This window comes from Melampsora larici-populina, assembly GCF_000204055.1.
Source record: "Melampsora larici-populina 98AG31 unplaced genomic scaffold MELLAscaffold_11, whole genome shotgun sequence".
Classification (NCBI taxonomy): domain Eukaryota; kingdom Fungi; phylum Basidiomycota; class Pucciniomycetes; order Pucciniales; family Melampsoraceae; genus Melampsora; species Melampsora laricis-populina.
In genome coordinates this window covers 1,313,792-1,332,485 of record NW_006768775.1, presented here as the reverse complement: position 1 = coordinate 1,332,485, position 18,694 = coordinate 1,313,792, and the positions used below count along the sequence as shown (strand labels likewise).

The 18,694-nt window shown below is 41.9% G+C and overlaps 5 protein-coding genes across 5 annotated transcripts; 1 reads left to right on the top strand and 4 right to left on the bottom strand.

The window, feature by feature from the left end:
• Positions 1-783: 783 nt before the first annotated feature.
• Positions 784-3,219, bottom strand: MELLADRAFT_77343 (uncharacterized protein; the record flags this gene model as incomplete). The annotated part of the gene is made up of 12 exons (XM_007408055.1): positions 784-1,110; positions 1,189-1,293; positions 1,364-1,396; positions 1,476-1,553; positions 1,638-1,686; positions 1,775-1,806; positions 1,870-1,960; positions 2,048-2,069; positions 2,214-2,376; positions 2,447-2,560; positions 2,639-2,848; positions 3,005-3,219. The coding sequence occupies 11 exons, from the start codon at positions 2,806-2,808 to the stop codon at positions 1,092-1,094; spliced, it is 876 nt and encodes a 291-aa protein (XP_007408117.1).
• Positions 3,220-3,877: 658 nt separating this feature from the next.
• On the bottom strand, positions 3,878-5,419 carry MELLADRAFT_77342 (uncharacterized protein; the record flags this gene model as incomplete). The annotated part of the gene is made up of 5 exons (XM_007408054.1): positions 3,878-4,184; positions 4,289-4,682; positions 4,753-4,918; positions 5,011-5,171; positions 5,262-5,419. 5 exons carry the CDS (start codon positions 5,310-5,312, stop codon positions 4,147-4,149), a joined length of 810 nt encoding a protein of 269 aa, XP_007408116.1.
• Positions 5,420-6,117: 698 nt separating this feature from the next.
• On the bottom strand, positions 6,118-7,057 carry MELLADRAFT_84721 (uncharacterized protein; the record flags this gene model as incomplete). Its single annotated transcript, XM_007408053.1, has 5 exons — positions 6,118-6,314; positions 6,397-6,551; positions 6,622-6,705; positions 6,816-6,826; positions 6,992-7,057. The coding sequence occupies 5 exons, from the start codon at positions 7,055-7,057 to the stop codon at positions 6,118-6,120; spliced, it is 513 nt and encodes a 170-aa protein (XP_007408115.1).
• Positions 7,058-11,083: 4,026 nt separating this feature from the next.
• MELLADRAFT_84720 (uncharacterized protein) lies at positions 11,084-13,227 on the bottom strand (the record flags this gene model as incomplete). The annotated part of the gene is made up of 5 exons (XM_007408052.1): positions 11,084-12,460; positions 12,542-12,635; positions 12,699-12,837; positions 12,921-12,952; positions 13,028-13,227. The coding sequence occupies 5 exons, from the start codon at positions 13,225-13,227 to the stop codon at positions 11,084-11,086; spliced, it is 1,842 nt and encodes a 613-aa protein (XP_007408114.1).
• Positions 13,228-16,176: 2,949 nt separating this feature from the next.
• MELLADRAFT_84719 (uncharacterized protein) lies at positions 16,177-18,694 on the top strand (the record flags this gene model as incomplete). Its single annotated transcript, XM_007408147.1, has 8 exons — positions 16,177-16,262; positions 16,377-16,888; positions 16,960-17,122; positions 17,302-17,357; positions 17,398-17,511; positions 17,740-18,031; positions 18,131-18,170; positions 18,245-18,694. The coding sequence occupies 8 exons, from the start codon at positions 16,177-16,179 to the stop codon at positions 18,692-18,694; spliced, it is 1,713 nt and encodes a 570-aa protein (XP_007408209.1).

The window sequence follows — 18,694 nt, the reverse complement described above, 5'->3', positions numbered from 1 at the left end:
CCCACCCACCCCTGCACCCTGCCTCGGAGAGAGCCTACCCCGGCAAAGCACCAGCGGCCTGTCGGCCCCCCCCACACACGCGATAAGACTTAAGTAATTAAGTCTTAAAGCTTACGGTACTTTGTTCTAAGGTAGCAAGAGAAAATACAATATATGAGACAGAAATGAATACATAACAACTTTGAGAGTTTTAGAAATAAAACAAAGATTTTATTAGAAAGGAAAAATCACACATAAGAAATGTGAGACTCCTAGATAATGGAAACTGTTTCCCTACATCAAAATTCTGCTTGAGCATTTCTTGGCTGATACCTACATAGTATTAGCAAGGTTAATCTAGAAGAAATTTTTGAAGGGCTGTGAGGCCAAAGTACATCTTTGAGGTACATTTGGGCCAGCTTGAACCCCACTGATAGTGTTGGGTATGGCAAAGGGTCAAAAGTCATCTTGGTCAACCCATCTACAGCCACCTGCATGATATTAGTTGACAAGTGTTCAAACAAACAAAACACTTGAGTTAGTTTTCCAATTTTTCACCAACACTCAAGCACTTTTTGTTTGAAAACTCATCAATTATGCAAGTGGCTGTAAGAAGAATGAATCATACTGCACAGGCACATCACCATTCTTTGAACTAAGATTGTACAACCACACATCCATCACAACCCAGATCCACAAAATCTGTGTGCTTATATAACATATATGATGACCAATGATTCCCAGCAGTTTTATAGAAGCTTTTCTCAAGCAGAAGAACCTCTGTGCATAATCTTGATTCTTCTTGATCTAGTTGAATATGCTTCAAAAAGTCTTTTTTTTGCATACATGAAAGCGAATGTGAATCAAAAAAAACCTTTGATTTTGCTGCAACATCACATGGGTTCAATACAAAAAAGGAAACATAGCAAATTGAAAAGAAAAAGAAAGAAGCATCAATTGATTTATCTTGAGTATCACCTATATTTATTTCTTCACTATCACAACTGAGCCTTTCTCATCTGAAGCTTTAATCTATGGCGAGGTTTGAATCATCCAGATTGATAGGGTTTTCTTTAGATCGGCTCATTTCATCTCAGAGCTCATATCATCATCTACCAGGTACAGTAACCACTAAATAGAGAAACAGAATCAATGACATCAACCAATTATGCACTTTCTAGGGGGTAATGTAAAGGAAATGAAACTAACCCGTCCACCAAGAGGTCTGATCCAGTGGTAAATGCAGATGCATCACTGGCAAGATAAAGAGCAGCCCCGTTCAAGTCCGAGACATGTCCCATTCGTCCCACAGGACTATAATCCCACACAAAAATAATCAGTCTCCTCATGACACCAAGTCTTAGCAAGACTCAAAACTACTCACGTTCGCTCAAACCAAACTTTCTTCAACAAAGGACTAAACAAAACATCCGATTCATTCTTGTTAATAAGAAACACTCAATTCAAGGCCAAAGAACCAGTGTAAAAGCTCTCACTCGAATTTTTCATTCAAAAGTGTGTTCATATAACCAGGTGAGATGGTGTTGCATCGAATTTTGTGTGGTGCCCATTCACTGTTTAGATTCAAACATATCTTCAAACCTCGTCAACTACGTGAAATTCATATCTTCGATAGAAAAGATAGAAAAACTACTAACGCTGCTAATGATTTCATCAAATGAATCACAGCCGCTTTACTGGCATTGTCTGAGACCGCAAGAAAAGAGAATGTCAGAAAACACATAAAAGTCATCCTGTTCTAACGGTGAACCAAAATATCGTCTTTGAGACTTACATGCACATTGGGGTTGCGGGTAGTTCACAATACTGATCATGGCAGATTTGGTCAGATTCGTACATACAATAGAGTTACGGTGAGGAACTACTAACCTGCCACTCATGGAACCAATAAAGATCATGGAACCACCTCGGCCTGAGGAGATCATGTGCTTAGCACAGCTTTGGGCGCAGAAGAAAACACCTACACACCAAAAGGATGCATCGATTTAATGCCTATACCCAGCAAAGCTACACAATTTTAAAAACTTTGTGACTGTAGAAAACTGACCGTTTAGATTGATATCCATCACCTGTCAGATCGGTCAACATCGTCGAAAAAGTGGTGAAACAGGGTGAAACAGGGTGAAATCAAGCCATGACGCCGAGACCATACGATATAAAGTAATCAGCAAGCTTGATGGAAGATATCTACATCAAGTCAAACATAACTAAACCCTTTTGAAACGGTCTGCAGGATAGTCTTCAGCCGCAATATTATCGGCCACACCAGCCGAACAGATCAACACATCTACAGATCCAAAGTCTCGAACCACACCATTGATCACTTCTTCTACTGCTTCATGATCCCTAACATCTACTCGATAAAATGAAGCTGTACTATATAGATTATAAATTCTCATTAGATTCAAGTTGTATGCTTACAAGTCCAAAAATTACCTAAACTTACAGTCCAAAATCAGCATGTAGTTCTTTAATTGCACTTTCCCCAAATTCCTGTAAAATATCCAAAATCGCAATTCCAGCTAAACCAGCTTCACAAAGTGCACGTGCCATCTCAAATCTATAAATTCCATACAAATCAATCAAAACCTTTGATCGAGATGACATTCAATCTAGAAAGCCAAAGAGAATCACTCACCCAAGACCACGAGCACCTCCTGTGACTACAGCCACCTTTCCAGTGAGTTCGAATCGTGAAAAGATTCCACCAGGACGATGTTTAACTGCAACACCTCCATTACCGGCAGTGTCTGCGGCAGCAGTACCAGCGGCTGGTAGTGTGGATGACATACTTGACATAGAGTTCATCTTCGAATGTTGGTGATCAGTGGATTTTGTTTTATGTTGACTGTATGATAAAGCAAACAGTGATCAGTTTCAATTTGAGAGCATCTTGTTGCCTTTTCCACTCTGTGCGATCAAAACAATACCGAAAAGACAGACGACTTGGTTTTGAAAGTGATAAAGCATAGCAAACTGAATGGGGAAGGGAACTCTAACTTACCAAAGATCGGTAAGAAGGTTGAGTTTTTAAGAAAACCAAAGTAAAGTAAAACAATCGAGATAGGCTAGCTTAGACTTAAAGGTAGGTAGAATAAGAAAAGTGAGAACCTTTAAGGAGATGTAAGTCTAGAGTTCTATCTATGATGAAGATGGGTGATGGATGAATGATGATGATGGTTATCAGTTTTATTGCTTTGACTGATCTTTAGAGTCAGTTGGTGTTTAAGTAGAAACTGATGACGTCGTCCTTGTCAGTTGATTTCATCTCGCATCGGGTCAAACCCCAACCTACCCCAGAGGTTTAGGTCACCCCGCAAATTCAAACTGCACAGTGCATGGCGATTTTCTTGTACTGTGAGAATACCATGTGTCAGCCTGTAATCTTGGTCCCTCTTTTTACACAGACAGAACCGTTCAAATATCCATAGCAAAATAACTTCCCAACGCCAAATTAGGCTGAGCTATCCTAGTAGGCTCTTCTCCCTTGTTGACTTGCTATGTTCAGCTCAAGGTATGTCCTTCTCACATGTCTGAAGAAGACTTTCCAAATTGTAGTCAAGGTCCGAGGAAAGCTGATGCGTTATGTATCAGGGTAAAGCCTTGCTTTGGGGTGCACTGTAGGGGTGGGATGAAGTTGGAGGCCTGAATTGTGACCGCGTGAACAGGGCTCACTACAAACGCACGATTCGAACAATAAACAAAGGAAAGGGATGACATGCTTAGACGCTGATGGCTGTTTTACCAAAAGGAACTATATAGAGTGCATCCTTGTGTGGGGATCACCATGTCAGCTCAGAAGTGAAGTTGTTGGTTCATAGTGATTTGAAGTGAAAGGTCAGCGTTTTGACACCTGTCAGTGGAACTCTCACAAAGTCAAAAGACGTAACAAACATAGGCTTCAAAAATTGCCGAAGAGCCAAAGCATTGAGTCACAAAGATGACCAATGTATGATGTATGAAGATTGCTATAATCACATCACTAACAGAAAATCTGCTGACTCCTAAGCAATCTTGAACGATTTGGCAATGATTGGGGAAAAGCTTTGTTGAGATTGTAAAAGGAAAAGTTCGAATGTAAGGTTCTATTTCCAATAGAATGGTCAAGCCTTTTTTTGTGTTAAAAGATTGTTTAGGAGAATCAATTTATGCTACAACCGATCTAGCCAAGATTTGTTGAAGGTCTATGAACCAAGAATAAGTTACAAAAAAAGAAAGAACCAAAGAATAAATCGAAAATCAGCTCTCAAATTTCCAAGATCCATCATATCAGAATCAACCAACTGACCTTCTAAAGTGGTATTTTCCCTTGTGACAGTAGTGACCGGACGATTATCCGAATTATCAGGAATCTTAGCTTTAAGATTCCCATCTACTTCAATCAAACTCCAACCGATCTCTTTAATCCAATCTTTAACTTCTTGATCATCATTTAAACCAAGATAAGATTTTAATCTGATCAAAGAAATCGATCTAAAACAACTCGAAACACTTTGACTAATCGATCTTCTAATCAATCCATCAAAGTCTTTGATGATTGAAATCAATGGCCAAAGTGATTCAAATTCGGAACTAGATAATAAACTCCAAAATAAATTGAATTTTCTTGATTGTAATGTAGATGATAGTTTCGATAATAAATTAATCAATGTTAAGGTTCCTTGTGGGGTGACTAACGTAGACTGTGGAATTCAAAGAATGGTATCAGTTGAATTCTAAACAAGAACCTTGATTGAAACCCATTATTCTTACCATTCGATCTCCACACATACTCAAACCTAATGAGAAATCACTATCAAATGGTCGATGAGCGATACTCAATAACAAGATCTTAACCGTAACAGAATCATGAATAGCTTCGATTGGGTTACTTGGGTTTTCAGCCGCAAGTGGTACTAAATCAGGATTAAATTGATATCTATAAAAATTCAAGTCTTGAGTAAGCCTAAAAATCTGACGCGAAGGATATTTTTCAAGGAAATCAAGTGTTGTCTTTTTCGAATCACTTACAATTTCAGAGTTGCCAAATTGGCTAATGGGTCATAAAATACCTCATTAAATTGACTTGCTAAATAATCTTCTAAAACTTGAACTTGAGTTGGATCATATCGTTCTACACCTAAAATCAAATCTTCAATTTGTTTTGGCCTTTGAGATGGGTTAGACCAGGTCTACGTCAAAAAAAATGTACAAAGCAACGATCGTGGTATTAATTATAATGCATTTTGGTGATTCTTGAGCAGGATGAAAAAGATACCAACATAAGTAGCTGATGGTGTTCCTTTTTCAGTGGTAGTATCTTGTTGAACCATATTGTCAGATTGATTTCTGGTATCGATCGGCTTGGTTTGATTTAATTCTGGCCAGGTTTCGAAGGTTCTGATGGTAAAATGTGATGGTTGAGTTTTCTTGATTTCCTTCCTTGCACTTGAAAGTTGAAAGCCAATCAAAATGGTTTGGTCATAAGATTCAGTGTATGTGTGGTTTTGACCCTTAGCTAGGTACTTAAGCTGTTGCACTCGCTAATTAACTTGAGTGATGTGCGCTGTTTGACGCGCACCAAGGATGCATTTGTCCGTACATGCAGCGCGCACCCCCGCACCCACTGACCAGTGACCAATGAGTGGTTGGCATTGTGGCAATGACACGTATACATATTGTCTTTTATTCAAAAGACCTCATGGTTGATTATTGCTTTTCTTGAACATCTTACTTGCTGTTGTTTCACTGAGCGTCTTTCAGACTTGGACCCCTCTAGATTTCCTCTCTCTGTGAATATCAGTGTTCCCTGTATAACAAGGGCTTGGATTGCAAAAAAACTGCCTTTAGAAAAGCGAAGAGAATCGGAGTAAAATCTTTACAAAAAAAGAAAACTAATGAGAAAAAATGGATGAAGGAATGATACCCAATCCAAAGTTCATCTCAAAAAACATATTAATAATATAGCTCTTCTTCAATAAGATGTTCTTGTCAAAAATGAGAATTGATGCTTCTTTGACAAATTTGGTCAAGGTTTTTCTAAAATGACCAGGAAAAATATCAAAACCCACACAAAAAAAGATGTCTAATTGGCTAGACTTGATCAAATTAAGTTTTGTGTGGTAAATCGATCATGTTTCATTTTGAAGCTTTCTTGGCTTTTTTCTCTTCCCATTCTTTTTTAGCAAGTAAATGAGCATTGTCATTCAAACCTAATCGATTACGACAAATCTCAATCGCATAGAATTGAATTCGAGTAATAAAGATCGTATTACTTTCTGTATAATCTTCAGTTGAATTACTCCTAATAAGAGTTCCGAAATTATAATCGACCACTTCAAAAAAAATCTAAAGGTTAGTGGTTTGATCTATAGCTAAGATTTTTTTTGGGTTAAAGAGAGTGAATTGAAAACCCACCTAATTTTTCAAATTTAGCGATATATTTTCTCCAAATTTCTTTACTTGCTGGACTTTTGATTTCATTTTCGTCTAATTTCTGGAGTCGATTATCTTTGTTTTCATATAGATCTGGAAAATGTTCTTTGAATTCTTCCATGAGTGTATCATCATACCTATGTAATCAATTGAAAGACCAAAGATGAGTGAATAAATGTGTATTACATAACTTGGGATAAAGCTTACTTTGTTAATTTCATGGATTTCGGTTCAATTGCACCTAAAAGGTTCCAGTAGGTTTCAGCTTGTTCAATACATTTCACTGCGAATCTTTAGAGAAATCCCAAAAATAAAATAAAACATTAATAAGTTATTATTTTTTGATTGATTTGCTAGAGTCCGTTGGAAATTGGGTTAGGTATTGAGATGATCAAACTTACTGTTTTTCAATCTATGACCATCAAGTTGATGATGTTAAATCCGAATTAAGACATCGAAGGAATCAAAGATGATGGTGATAGAAACGAGGTTAGCTCTCTGAAGATGACGTAGGTCTGTGCCTCCAAGGGTAAACAGAAGATTTGGTAAGCGTTACAGGAAATCAAAGGACACTGACTTCAGGTAAATTAGGAGCATTTGCAGCATCAAAACCTTTTGGAATGGGGTCTGAAGGTAAATCCATAGTGGTGAAGTTGGAAAGTGTTGTGTGGAGTTGGAGAGTTGAGGTTTTGAGCGTTGTTGAGGAGGTGGAAAACAAATTGAATGACCAAAACGCCACGTGTGTGGTATGTATCGCAGATCAATCCTTGCCCCGGTCTCGGTGATCCGAGGGCGAGTACTATTTACAACTCATTCTCATGTAATTTTGTTTCACAAGTGACCACATTAGTGGCTCTCAAACCTGCCCCAGTTAAAAAAAACCCGGTTGCCCCAGTTAATTCTTTGGCGGTAACCGAGGGTAACCGGGTCTACTGGGTCAAGGGTTCAGGTTTCAGACCCAAATACCCACTTCCTCGACCCAACTCCACATCTCACGCCCTTTTCCTCTCTTCAAATGCCACAGTCAACCCGCCGTAGCGACGCGCTGGCCTACATGAAGGTCTTTTTGGCCCTTCAGGTCGCCTCACTGGCCAACCATAACAACGACTCACGCACAACTCCTAGCGACTTCGCGGCAATCATGGCAGCTGTTATTATCTTAGATCAGCTTGACTCCACCGATGACCTCCTCATACTTGCATCTCAACTTTTCCTATCAAGTATGGCGGCTTCCGATACTTTACGTACCTCTCGCAAGCGTCAACGTTTGGAAGACGAATCGATGGTAGCCATTCTGGCTTACGGTATACATCGTGTTCACACCAATCGATATTTGGTACCTCGAATTGGACGTCTTTCACGCCGAAGTAAAAAGCAAGAGTGTTTCGATGAATGGTTCAACGAAGGTGATCGGACATGGGGTATTGTTGTAAGTCGCATTCACTTCCTTGGTTCAGGTCCTGAATTACTGAAAAATGTATGTTTGTATGTTTGTTCTACTCCCATAGGCCCGAATGTCCAAGGAAAGTTTTGTGGCTCTTGCACACGAGATCTCTGGAAACCCGGTTTTCCACAACAACTCAAACTACCCTCAAGCTCTAGTTCAATGGCAGCTCTTGGTTGCGCTGGCTAACTTTGGCCTTTCTGGAAATGGTGGTCAAGGTCCGATAATTGCCAAACTTTTCTCAATGGCTGGTGATTATATTTCCTTCATCTTGATTTGTTTAAGTAGAGGTTTCTGATTCATGGTTTAGAGGGGAGTGTGGACAACTATACAAACCGTTGTATCTTGGCATTAGTAGAACTTGAAGCGAAATACATCAAATGGCCTTCACCTGAAGAACGAAAGATTATCAAGACGGAAATTGGTCAAAATTCATTCTTCCAAGATTGTGTTGGTTTCATTGATGGAACCCTGATTCCACTCACATACGCTCCTCAGAAGAACCCTGAGGACTACTACTGTCGAAAGTCATTCTATGCACTCAATTCATTGATCATATGTGATCATCGGAAGCGAATTATTTACGCTCATCATGGGTGGTGCGGATCAGCGCATGACCAACGTGTCCTGAAATCGACTGAGGTAAGTCATTTGTTATAATATGTACATTTTAATATCTGCTGATTCCAAATGAATCAAGTTTTTTAAGCATATAGAAGACTTTTTTAGTGAGGGCGAGTACATCATCGCTGACTCGGGTTATAGTTCCTCCAAACGAATAGTACCGGCTTTCAAGAGTCCAAGGAATGGTGAACTTGACCGGGCACATAGAAGGTTCAATAACGCTTTGAGTATTGAACGAATTGTTTCAGAACACACTAACGGAATGTTGTTCTTTTTCTTTTTCTTTTTCTTTGACTTTGATTTTGATTTTCTCTTCTTTTTTTGACCATGTAGATCAAAGACTACCTTTCAGCATGCTGTGTAATTCACGACACCGTCATAAGCAAAGATGATACTCACTTTTGAGATGATTTCAAGTGATTGAGGGTGGTTATGAGTGATTTGGGGTGGTCTCGTACTTGGCCTATCTCTGGTACCAGACCACCATTTCCTTTTTTTTTACAAAAAATGTGTCCTTATGATAAGTTTTGCTCTAGGATATCATAACTCATGGTTCCTGTTAATGACTTTTCAAGTTGTAGTAATTGATGCTTATGCTAGTATTTGTTCTCAGTTCTTATTTGTGGTTGTGATGACTCACACTTTTTGTTTTTGTTTTGATCAATGCAAGTTCACTGTGTTCCAAAAGTATGAGCCTACAAACTGAGAAAGTCCCATTAATCTCACTTATGATCCAACATAAATGACGCCAAACAACTTATAGTTACTCAAGCAGAACATGATCCAGCTTATTGTCTTTTTCATTCTTTGTCGCATCGACAAAAAACTTTCAATTATATTGATAATCTCAATGTTTTTCAATCAAATCTCACTAAAATAGAGGATCCAGTATCTAGTTCGTTCATCCTAAAATCTTAACTGAAATGTTAAAAGTTGTTCAAATAAATATGAACAATTTAATTTGATGTTTTGTAGATAAGTTTGGTTTTGAATGGCAAATCAAACAAAAGTTTCCTTCTTTGCATTGATTTCTGAGTCAGACAGCACAAAAATCAAGAGACGTTCAAAAGTATTAAAGAGATTCAATAAAAAAGATACATCGGGTAAAGAAACAATTGTGATATCAATCCGATCAACAGAATGATCGTGTTCGTTAACTAGATAATAAAAAATTCAATTAAATCAATGAGATCTCAATCAAATGCCCATCCCTTCTCCGTGACCTGTAGCAAAACTAGACATATGACGGTCTCTGTTTGAATCGGGGTAGTCTTTGATCTACATGGTCAAAAAAAGAAGAGAAAATCAAAATCAAAGTCAAAGAAAAAGAAAAAGAAAAAGAAAAAGAAAAAAGGTTATAAGTCAACGTGGAATAGGTGTGCTAGAAAGCTGATAGGACGACTTACGTGTGATCGATGAAGCAATTGGTTTGAGGCGTCAGGAAAAATGTCGAGGAAGTGGGTGTTGAAAGCCAATCGTAGAGGGAGTTCAGTGAGTGATTGCCAATTACAGTGCTCAGCAGGCCGCGTCAGCCAGCTGATCTGGATTCTGTATGCATCACTGCACCGGCTGCGGGGACTGCGGCGCTGAAAAATATTTTTTTCTCGGGCCAGGGGTGCCATTCATTTTAGAAAAAGTAATAATATCAACTGATGAACAAACCATCGTTTGTCTACCCCTTCAGCAATTGCAATCGTATATCTCATTGGGTGAATTTTATGGCAAGGATCCCTTTGAAGATTGAATAATGGAGACCACAAGCATATGTGCTATGCTGGTTTTGCTTGAATGAAGCCTATATACAGTCACTTGCAAGTTGAAGCTGCAAAAAGGTTGACATCTTCATGGTGCCAAGGTGTACCAAAGGTCAGCTATACGATGATAGAGATCCTCATGGTTACCAGCGAGACCATTGACCCATGTGCTATCCATCACTCACTTTCCGGCTGCAAATGGAGCTCGGATCAGGTTCAAATGCTCAGCTCAAAGTACTCAGCCAAGCAAGCAACACTGCAAATAATAAAACCTCGAGTCAAATCAAATTCAATTTGAGCAAGGAAGAGGTAAATAATTATGTAAAAGAAATAGGTCCGTTGAGGATTCTAGGTACCGCAGGACATCAAAAGGAGCCATACATTATCAGCTCTTCGACATCAAAAAAAGGAAAGAAAAGGAAAAAAAAGAAGACAGAAAACCAAAAGACAAGAACATTAATTGAAGATATCAAAGACGGATATAATTATTTCTTCACGAGTAGAAGTAGTATCAATATATTCAAAAACGCATAAGTACTTATGTACAATCAATCCAAGAGAAAATAATATTATTCAAAAAATTTATACAAGGCAAAAAGGAGTGTAGGATTTGGGAATCAGAGAGTTGTAAGACCGATAAAATGCAAAAGAGAGAATTGAACAAGAAATGCGAGAGACGATAGAAAGAAAGAAAAAAACCAAAACTCGGTTTAGGACCACTGTGACTGAAACTTCTGAAGAATTTATTAGGTTTTAAATCGTTGCATCATCCAACCAGTGATCAAGAGTCTTCAACAAAAGAGATTGGGTCTTGAAACTCTAAAGATCAAGAGCTTCATGGTTCCTTTCAATTTTGCCCAGCGTGACCAGGTGAGATTCCAGCACCAGAACTTCGGGTAGAGTTCCAATCTGACTCGGATTGCGGTAATGGCTCTGTACAATTATTGACGGTCGAAGGCGCACCCAGATCGAGGTGAGCAGGTGAGGTGAGGACTGAAAAATGGTTAAGATCTTCACTTGGGCCGTTCCCGTTGTTACTGAAACCACCCAACGTGTGCTGTGAAGCTCGATGAGAATGACGCTGAGCTAAATGGGTGGATGTCGAAGCGCAACTTGGGCTAGGACTCCTTGGTGTAGCACCTGCTGGGTTGTAAGGTGAATGTGACTTGGGAGAACCTGATTGTTGGTTCACGTAGCCCTCAAATCTCTCTCCGTGCGGATTTTGAGGCTGGCAATGTCCTTCGGTACTGTAACTCGGATCGTAAATCGTTTGTGGTGGATAGCTAGGTGCGGATGATGAACGTCGATGAATGTCCTCAGGCTCAGCCAACAAGTTTGAAGGGAACCCGGGTTCGTAAGACTGATCAAAAGGGTAGGAAGCACCTCGCTCTGCCGAAGGATAAGTATTACGTTGGTGTGGCGATCCATGATTGATATGGTCACCTGTACCGGAAAAATTGTATTGCTCCATGGGAGAAGGAACTACATCCCGACGGAGAGGCATCAGGGTTGGCGAGCCAGAAGTTGTACGGATCCCCTGAGTGTCATTGTTGATCAAATTTGAATCGGGTAAAGTACCACAACCATTTGGATCTGATCCGAGCCATCGATTGCTTAATGCTTCAAAGGAATCCGGTCCACGGTAGGTTTCAAACAAGTTTCCCGGAGTTGAACTTTGATCGGTGTTTCGCATAGACGGTAGCGAGTTCGCATGGGTGATATGACCAGAAGATGACCCCACGGGTGGTGGTGGGTTGAGATAACCATTGTAAGAGGCAGCTCCAGAGCCATGATTAGATGCGATCGAACTTCTGGCACTTGAATGGGAATAAGTACCGTAAATGTCGTGATTCTGATGCATCGATGCAGATCTGGAATGACTTGGTGGATGGAGGCTTGGCAATGGGTCAAGCTGGGTGACTCCGTGGCTAGGTGGACGATTATAGGGGGAGTATCGTGCTTGTGAAGGGTTAGCGTAGCCAGGCGCCGGACCAAGTCCTTGTGGGCGGTATTGTGAGTGAGATGGAACACGAGGTGCTGAAGGATCGCCACCAGGATACGCGTATGCCAGTGACGAACCCATATGACCTTCGGGACCTGCGGGATTATTCTTGCGATTGTCCACTGGAACAGCGGCGGCCGCTTTCTTGCCCCGTCTGCCTCGAGGCTTAGGCGCCGACAGCAAAAGTTGCCCAAATCCTGGCTCTCCTGGACCAAGACAGGTCTAATGCAAGAAAAACTTGTAAGACTTTGACAGGTAACTGGGAAATCCTGAAGAGCTGCAGGGCGTGAAAGAGATACTTACGTCGGGAAACTCTGGACCAAACAACGGAATAAGATCATATCGCACCTGCCAAGCAACCCGGCGAGCCAATGTACGTGCTGTGTCGAAAGGTAACCTAAACCAACATTGTACTAGGTAAGTAGCCGAGCTGAGTCACAACAAGATCTGGTCTACTTACCATGTTCCTTGGATCTTGAGGTAACCACCTCTGACCTTTCTTAGATACGGAGCAATTGTAGGGTCGGACTCGACGAGCTTCACAACGTCAGCCTTTGTGTGACCCAAAGCCTTCCAGATTCCGGTGAAATGTACCATTCCTGAAAATTCGACAAGATGATGTCAATAATAATTCATGCGCGAGGTCAACTGTGCGTCAGAGTCTCATCCTGGTGGTACTCACCTGTTTCACAGTCAATCATGATATATTGACCACTGTCAGTTAAAAACAACACCACCGACAGAAGTTAGCTAACCGTTCCCAAAGTAGTAGATGCAGAATGTACTTACTTGAGCGGGTATTCGAAGACAGGAATATAACCTCGTGGGTCTGTAGATGTTGCATATCTGGTCATGCTGACTCGATGCTGGGACGGATAAAGCCGTACTGGAGGTGGAGCCTTGGCCTCCTCGTTCACCAATGCTTGGACAGTTCGAGGAGGTTGTGCTGACATTGTGTTAGCATAGGCTAAAGTCGGCGCTGTAGCCATCGATTGCCGATAAAGAGCGGGAATAGGCACGCTGGAATGAGACAGGTGACATTCATCAGCATTACTCTTCTACCTCGTCAGTGAGGATACAGCAGAGTCAAGGATGTAGGGGGAAAGCATGGTTTCGCTGTGTTCGAAGAAAAACATGTCCTTCGCCATGGGAAAAGTCGAAGACACCGGAGCAAAGAATTGCTCGTAGCTCAGGTGGAGGGAGGTTCGAGAAAAGAAGATTGCACTCACCTCCGCGAGTCAAGGTTGGGCTTCTGGGAAGTTAGAATGCGAGATCCGAGGCCGTGCGAGAAAAATGGACTCGAAAACTTTTTGTGGTCTCGACTGGGTTGTTGGAGACTTTGGAGCTGAGAGCCCGTCGAAGCTTGTAGTCTTCAAGAAGTTGTAGAGCAAAGGATGTCAGTCAATTCTACCCACCCTCGTGAGATGTGAAAAATGGTTGAAAATGTGAATCTAGGATGAGTGAGAACTCTTAGAAACAGATGCTGGAATGATTTGAAATGATAATGTGTCTATAACTGTCTTCCAGACGAAGTGGGTAATGTTGGGAACAGAGGCAAGAGACCAAGGCCGGCTTTCAAGCACAAGGGTAGATAAATGGTCATCACTTCAAACCGTTCACACTCTTCAAAGCTTCCTCTGTCTCATGGTATTCAGACAGCCGAGGTGAACAGGTAGTCCCGAGTGGCAAGATGTTGCCCGTGGTCTAGGACACCCGAGGAGAAAAGAATGGGGGTAACCATTCGTCTTCTATAACAAACTCACGTTTAAGTATTTATTGCTATGCAATTGAGCTCGTCGACTGTCGGACAAATGATCAACGGACTCGTTGAATTTTTGTGCTCTCAAATTGTGTAACAGTAGGGAAAAGATTTTCCTCGTTCTATGAAACAAAATGAGCGAAGACGGGATATCAGTGATCATCATATTCCGGCCGAGTAATATAGAAATCATTAAGGGGAGTTTAGCAACGAGGTGAGAACTGGGGTTAAGAGTTAGAGAGGAGTCATTCCAAGACAAGTTAAGTCAAGTTAATATAGCAATTTGGGACAGCGAGTGCTGTAGGAGGTCAAAAAATTTTGTGATGAGAACCTCATATTCCCTTCACCGGTGCAAGACTCTATAAAAATGCCTCTTGGCATCCCGTGAATAGACTGGTTTTGTATATCCAAGAAGAGAAGATATTGACGAGACCATGACTCCCATTAGCCCCATCGAGGACGAAAAGGAAATCACGAGGAATATATGGATGATCGAGACAGTTAGTCTCCGGATGTTGATCTTGACAATTGATATAGTCAAAACAAGGCACTTGGAGTGAAAACATCAGCGTATGGAGGTCGGCTCACGGAGTCGCTCAAATAAAACAGACTGCGTAGGAAAGGATGAGGGAACATGCACCGACTCCCGAGGATTGATACACACTTCTGAGAAGATGGATTAAACGGATTATGTATGCGATATCAATGAAATAGTACGATCAGAGTGGTTGGAAAATGCACCAAACATTTGGATATCGGAATGAGTAAGTCTAGTTCGACGTCGACTCTGTGCGACACAGCGCAGCAAATGACAACGAACCCTTCAAGAGACGCGAGGAAAAGTACCTTCGGATGAACAAATATGATTTCACTGACCTCGAGCGCCCCCAAACGACTTAATAGCCAAGAAGATTTTGTTCTATTAAAGGTTTTCTAAAGCTGCCTTGGCTTGAATATTGGTATAAGCGTTGATTGATGAATTGATGATAAGGTATATAGATAGGGTACTTCAAAGTGAGTGTTGTGAGGATCACCGCAAGTATTTGCGCTCTATGTGGATTTGAGAGGGATTCCTATTATGAAAAACAATGAAAAGTGAGAAAAAGGCAATGAGGAAGATAGTCGACTGTTTCACGCTGCCGCACACAAGGCCACCGACTCGCGGAGCAAGAGTTACGTTCTTGAGAAAGAGACATCACCACAAACATACGTGTACCAATTTTGATATGGTACAACTCTAAAATTGTATCTAGTACATTGGAAAGTTCAATAGGAGTGCTTCTCTCATGACTCATGAGCTCTTCCCACAAGATAAAAACGGGCATGAGACTCAGTCCATGAGAAAGCTCAGCAGCTTTTCACAGTATAAATTTCTTTTACACTCTTGTTCTAATCGTGGAAAGCGGTGCTAACTACAAATTTAATACATAAAGACAAAATTCTCAAATGTGTTGTACACCTACTCAGCAATTCAGCAATCAAGTGTAAGTGACAGTTTGTAGGATTTTTCTACAATAATTTGAAAATCGATCACGTTCCTCATTCAGAGCGCGTCAAATGTCCAACAAAGAAATGAAAGCTTTCAAATCGAACGGAACATACCCGTATTTCAATTTATATATGTATGTACTTAACTATAAGGGTACTCAAAGCAAAGTATGATGTATGTACTTGAAATCACCTGAAATCACAGGTTTAGACCGTTTGACTTGTGCGGTGGACAAGATCAATCTGATCCAGCATGATTTTCTTCCGTCCTGTTTGAGCATTCTATCAATGACAAGATGGAAGCTGTCAAAAAAAGGTCATATATCCCAGCTCTGTGGCACCACTCCCAAATGGCAAAAGATGGGTTTGAGTTTCAGGTTTGAGTTTAGGGCCATTCGGCTTGTGTCCGGACCGGCGCGATCGGAGGAGACGATCTTGACGAGCAGTCAGATCCGTTGTCTCTTTCTCACCGAAAAAGATGATCAAATTTATCATTATGAATGTGAACTTTCAGCAAGGAATTTATCAAGGCCATACATACGTAGAGAGAACTGATGCGTGAAAATTCAAAATCAATGGAAATGGAAATATATGTAAACACGCAATGCAGGAGAAGAAAAGAGGAAACAATTGAGGTCGATTGTCAGGGAGAAAAGCAGGATCATCACGAGAGTACGAGTTCACTCAGAACATGGTCGCACCTGAGGAGCTTTGGAACGTTCCCTCGCTACATAAGGAACTACGTTCCTACGCCCAATACGTCAAATCAAATTGGAAGTAAAGTCCGCATCCGGTTCACCCCATGTCGCTTACATATATACAGTCTCACAATTCTGACTTCCATTATCACACACATATATCCCGCGTAATCTATCCGCCAACTCTTATCAGTGATCACCCTCTTCAAATAATAAACCACCTCCAACACCATCACAAAATGCGCATATCAGATTTACATCTACACTTGTCCGAGTTCCCCTCACTGGCAAGCCTTGATGCCGCAGACGTATTCCAATTCGTTACGGTCGCTAGCCACTTCATTTCAATCAATCAAGGATCTATACCAATTGACGAGGACAATGCCCCGTACGAATATCTCAATGCTGCCCTCCGACCCCCAGAAGTACCCGGCACATGGGAGGTACTATGGACGGTCTTGTACCCTACTCTATTCACATCGCACGCGGATCCTCCAAAGCAAGTACGAGACAAAGGCCTCATTCAAGCAGCCGGCGCGCCGACCATTGCCGAAAGAATATTCTTGCCACCTTACCAAGATGAATGTCCCACCGCAGAGTGCCGTGTCACTGGACGCCGATTGGAAAAGCGCCCCCCTTTATGCGGGTACCTCTACGACCTAGACGGAGTCAAGTCAATTCGGCACCATACTACATATTGCCGCCGTGAGTTTTTCATATTCATAATACAAACCCAGTCGACGGCAGCTCATTCCCCAATCCCCTCCTCGCGTCAGACTGCAAGACCAGCTTCAGGGCTTTGTACTTTTCCAACAAGGACGAACGAACTTACTACTTGAACACCGTCAGAAGAGATCCAGACTGCATACAAGTCAACATGCACTATTTTATGACTCTCTGGCTGCTTGAGTTTTTCAACCACTCCCAATCCCTAGCTCAGTAAGTACAGACATTCACATTCATGAGGTTTAATCACATAAACTAATCCCCATACAGCGTTTCAATATACAACTTGGTAACCATTTACAATAGTTCTCACAAGCTGCATGAGCCGGCACCCAATCACTTTGTTGACGAGTTTTTCAAGCCCACGCTGTCAGACCACTGCTGCACCACAGCGTTGGATCTGCAGCGGCTACTCCGCCACTTCAACCTCCGCGACCGGCATATGACCGTTTCTAATTCAGGAGGGTCCCGACATTGATTCCGTGAAGCTAAACAGGCCATTTTAACATGGATGGAACTCAAAGGCAGCCCGAACCTCGATTACATGTGCTCTGAATGCACCGAGATCCTTGAAGATCCCAACGTACCCGGCGGCGGCTTGGGTAAGTAACAACACTCATTGATTGAACCAACAACGACAGGTGAACCACGGAGCTGATCTTACACCATTGCTCACCCAGCTCTTCGCGCAATTGCCATGGACGGCATTACCATCGGGCATCCACGATGCAGTGCCACGAAGGAGCAACTGATATCTATGAACCCGCTGATATCTAACCCACCGCCGTGCACAGTCATGCTTGAGACCCCAAAAGATTGATATTGCCCAGTCCACAGCCCAATCCTTGGCAAACTATGCCATGCACAACCTTGCACGCGCGACGCAATAGGCACCACCAAGGCATGCGACATACCAGAGCACCAAGAAGCAATAGCGATTCGACACGAGAAGACACACCGGTCTCGAGCTGCTCTGGCTTTCAACCAGCGAACTGGTGCAAAATTGCCCGAGGACCCAACTGCCGCCCTCAACGCTGACACAGACGCCTTCAACTTAGATGCGTTGATTGAGACAGACGAGTCAGATCAAACGCACGAAGCAGGTCGCGACGGAGAAGATACGTTTTGACCTGCAGCAATCCAGAAGAAGCCATTATGCTCAAATGCCAAGACGCACAATGACCTACTGTTTGTGGGTACTTGCGGTATAACCCTTGCCAGAGAGACCATGTATCGTGCAGAGTCTGTCATATTGGTTCGGGTGAGTCCAGTTGAACCTCAACCATGACCTTGATATTTGGCAGTATACAGATTCTCATACATTTGACTAATCAGGAAATACTGGAAAGAAAATTCCCCGTTCTACCGCCAATACAATTCTTGGATAATTCATGCACGTTTGATAAATCACTCAGGAAGGACCCCGAGGCGTCGGAACGGCTGAAGGGCACAATCCGGCCGGTCGATCCATTCCACATGCGCACTCACTCCGAGAAAGATGCTCAGTGCCGTAAGTTAAATGACCCGAAGCGGTGGTCCTTCCTTAAGAAACCTGATGGCAATTGGAGGTTTAATGGGTCTGCAGCCGAGATTACTAACGCATGGTATGGCGGTTTTCTCTCAATTTGCCGTGGAATGCACGAGATCAACTACAGGTTCTTTCTGGAGGAGATGATCCGTGTGCGAAATGATTCGCTCCTCTCGAAGCTTGTAAAGAAAACTACATTTTGCTGTAATATTCCCTCGCATCTTGCCCAACAAAGTCCTTTCCCACTTTCACTTTGA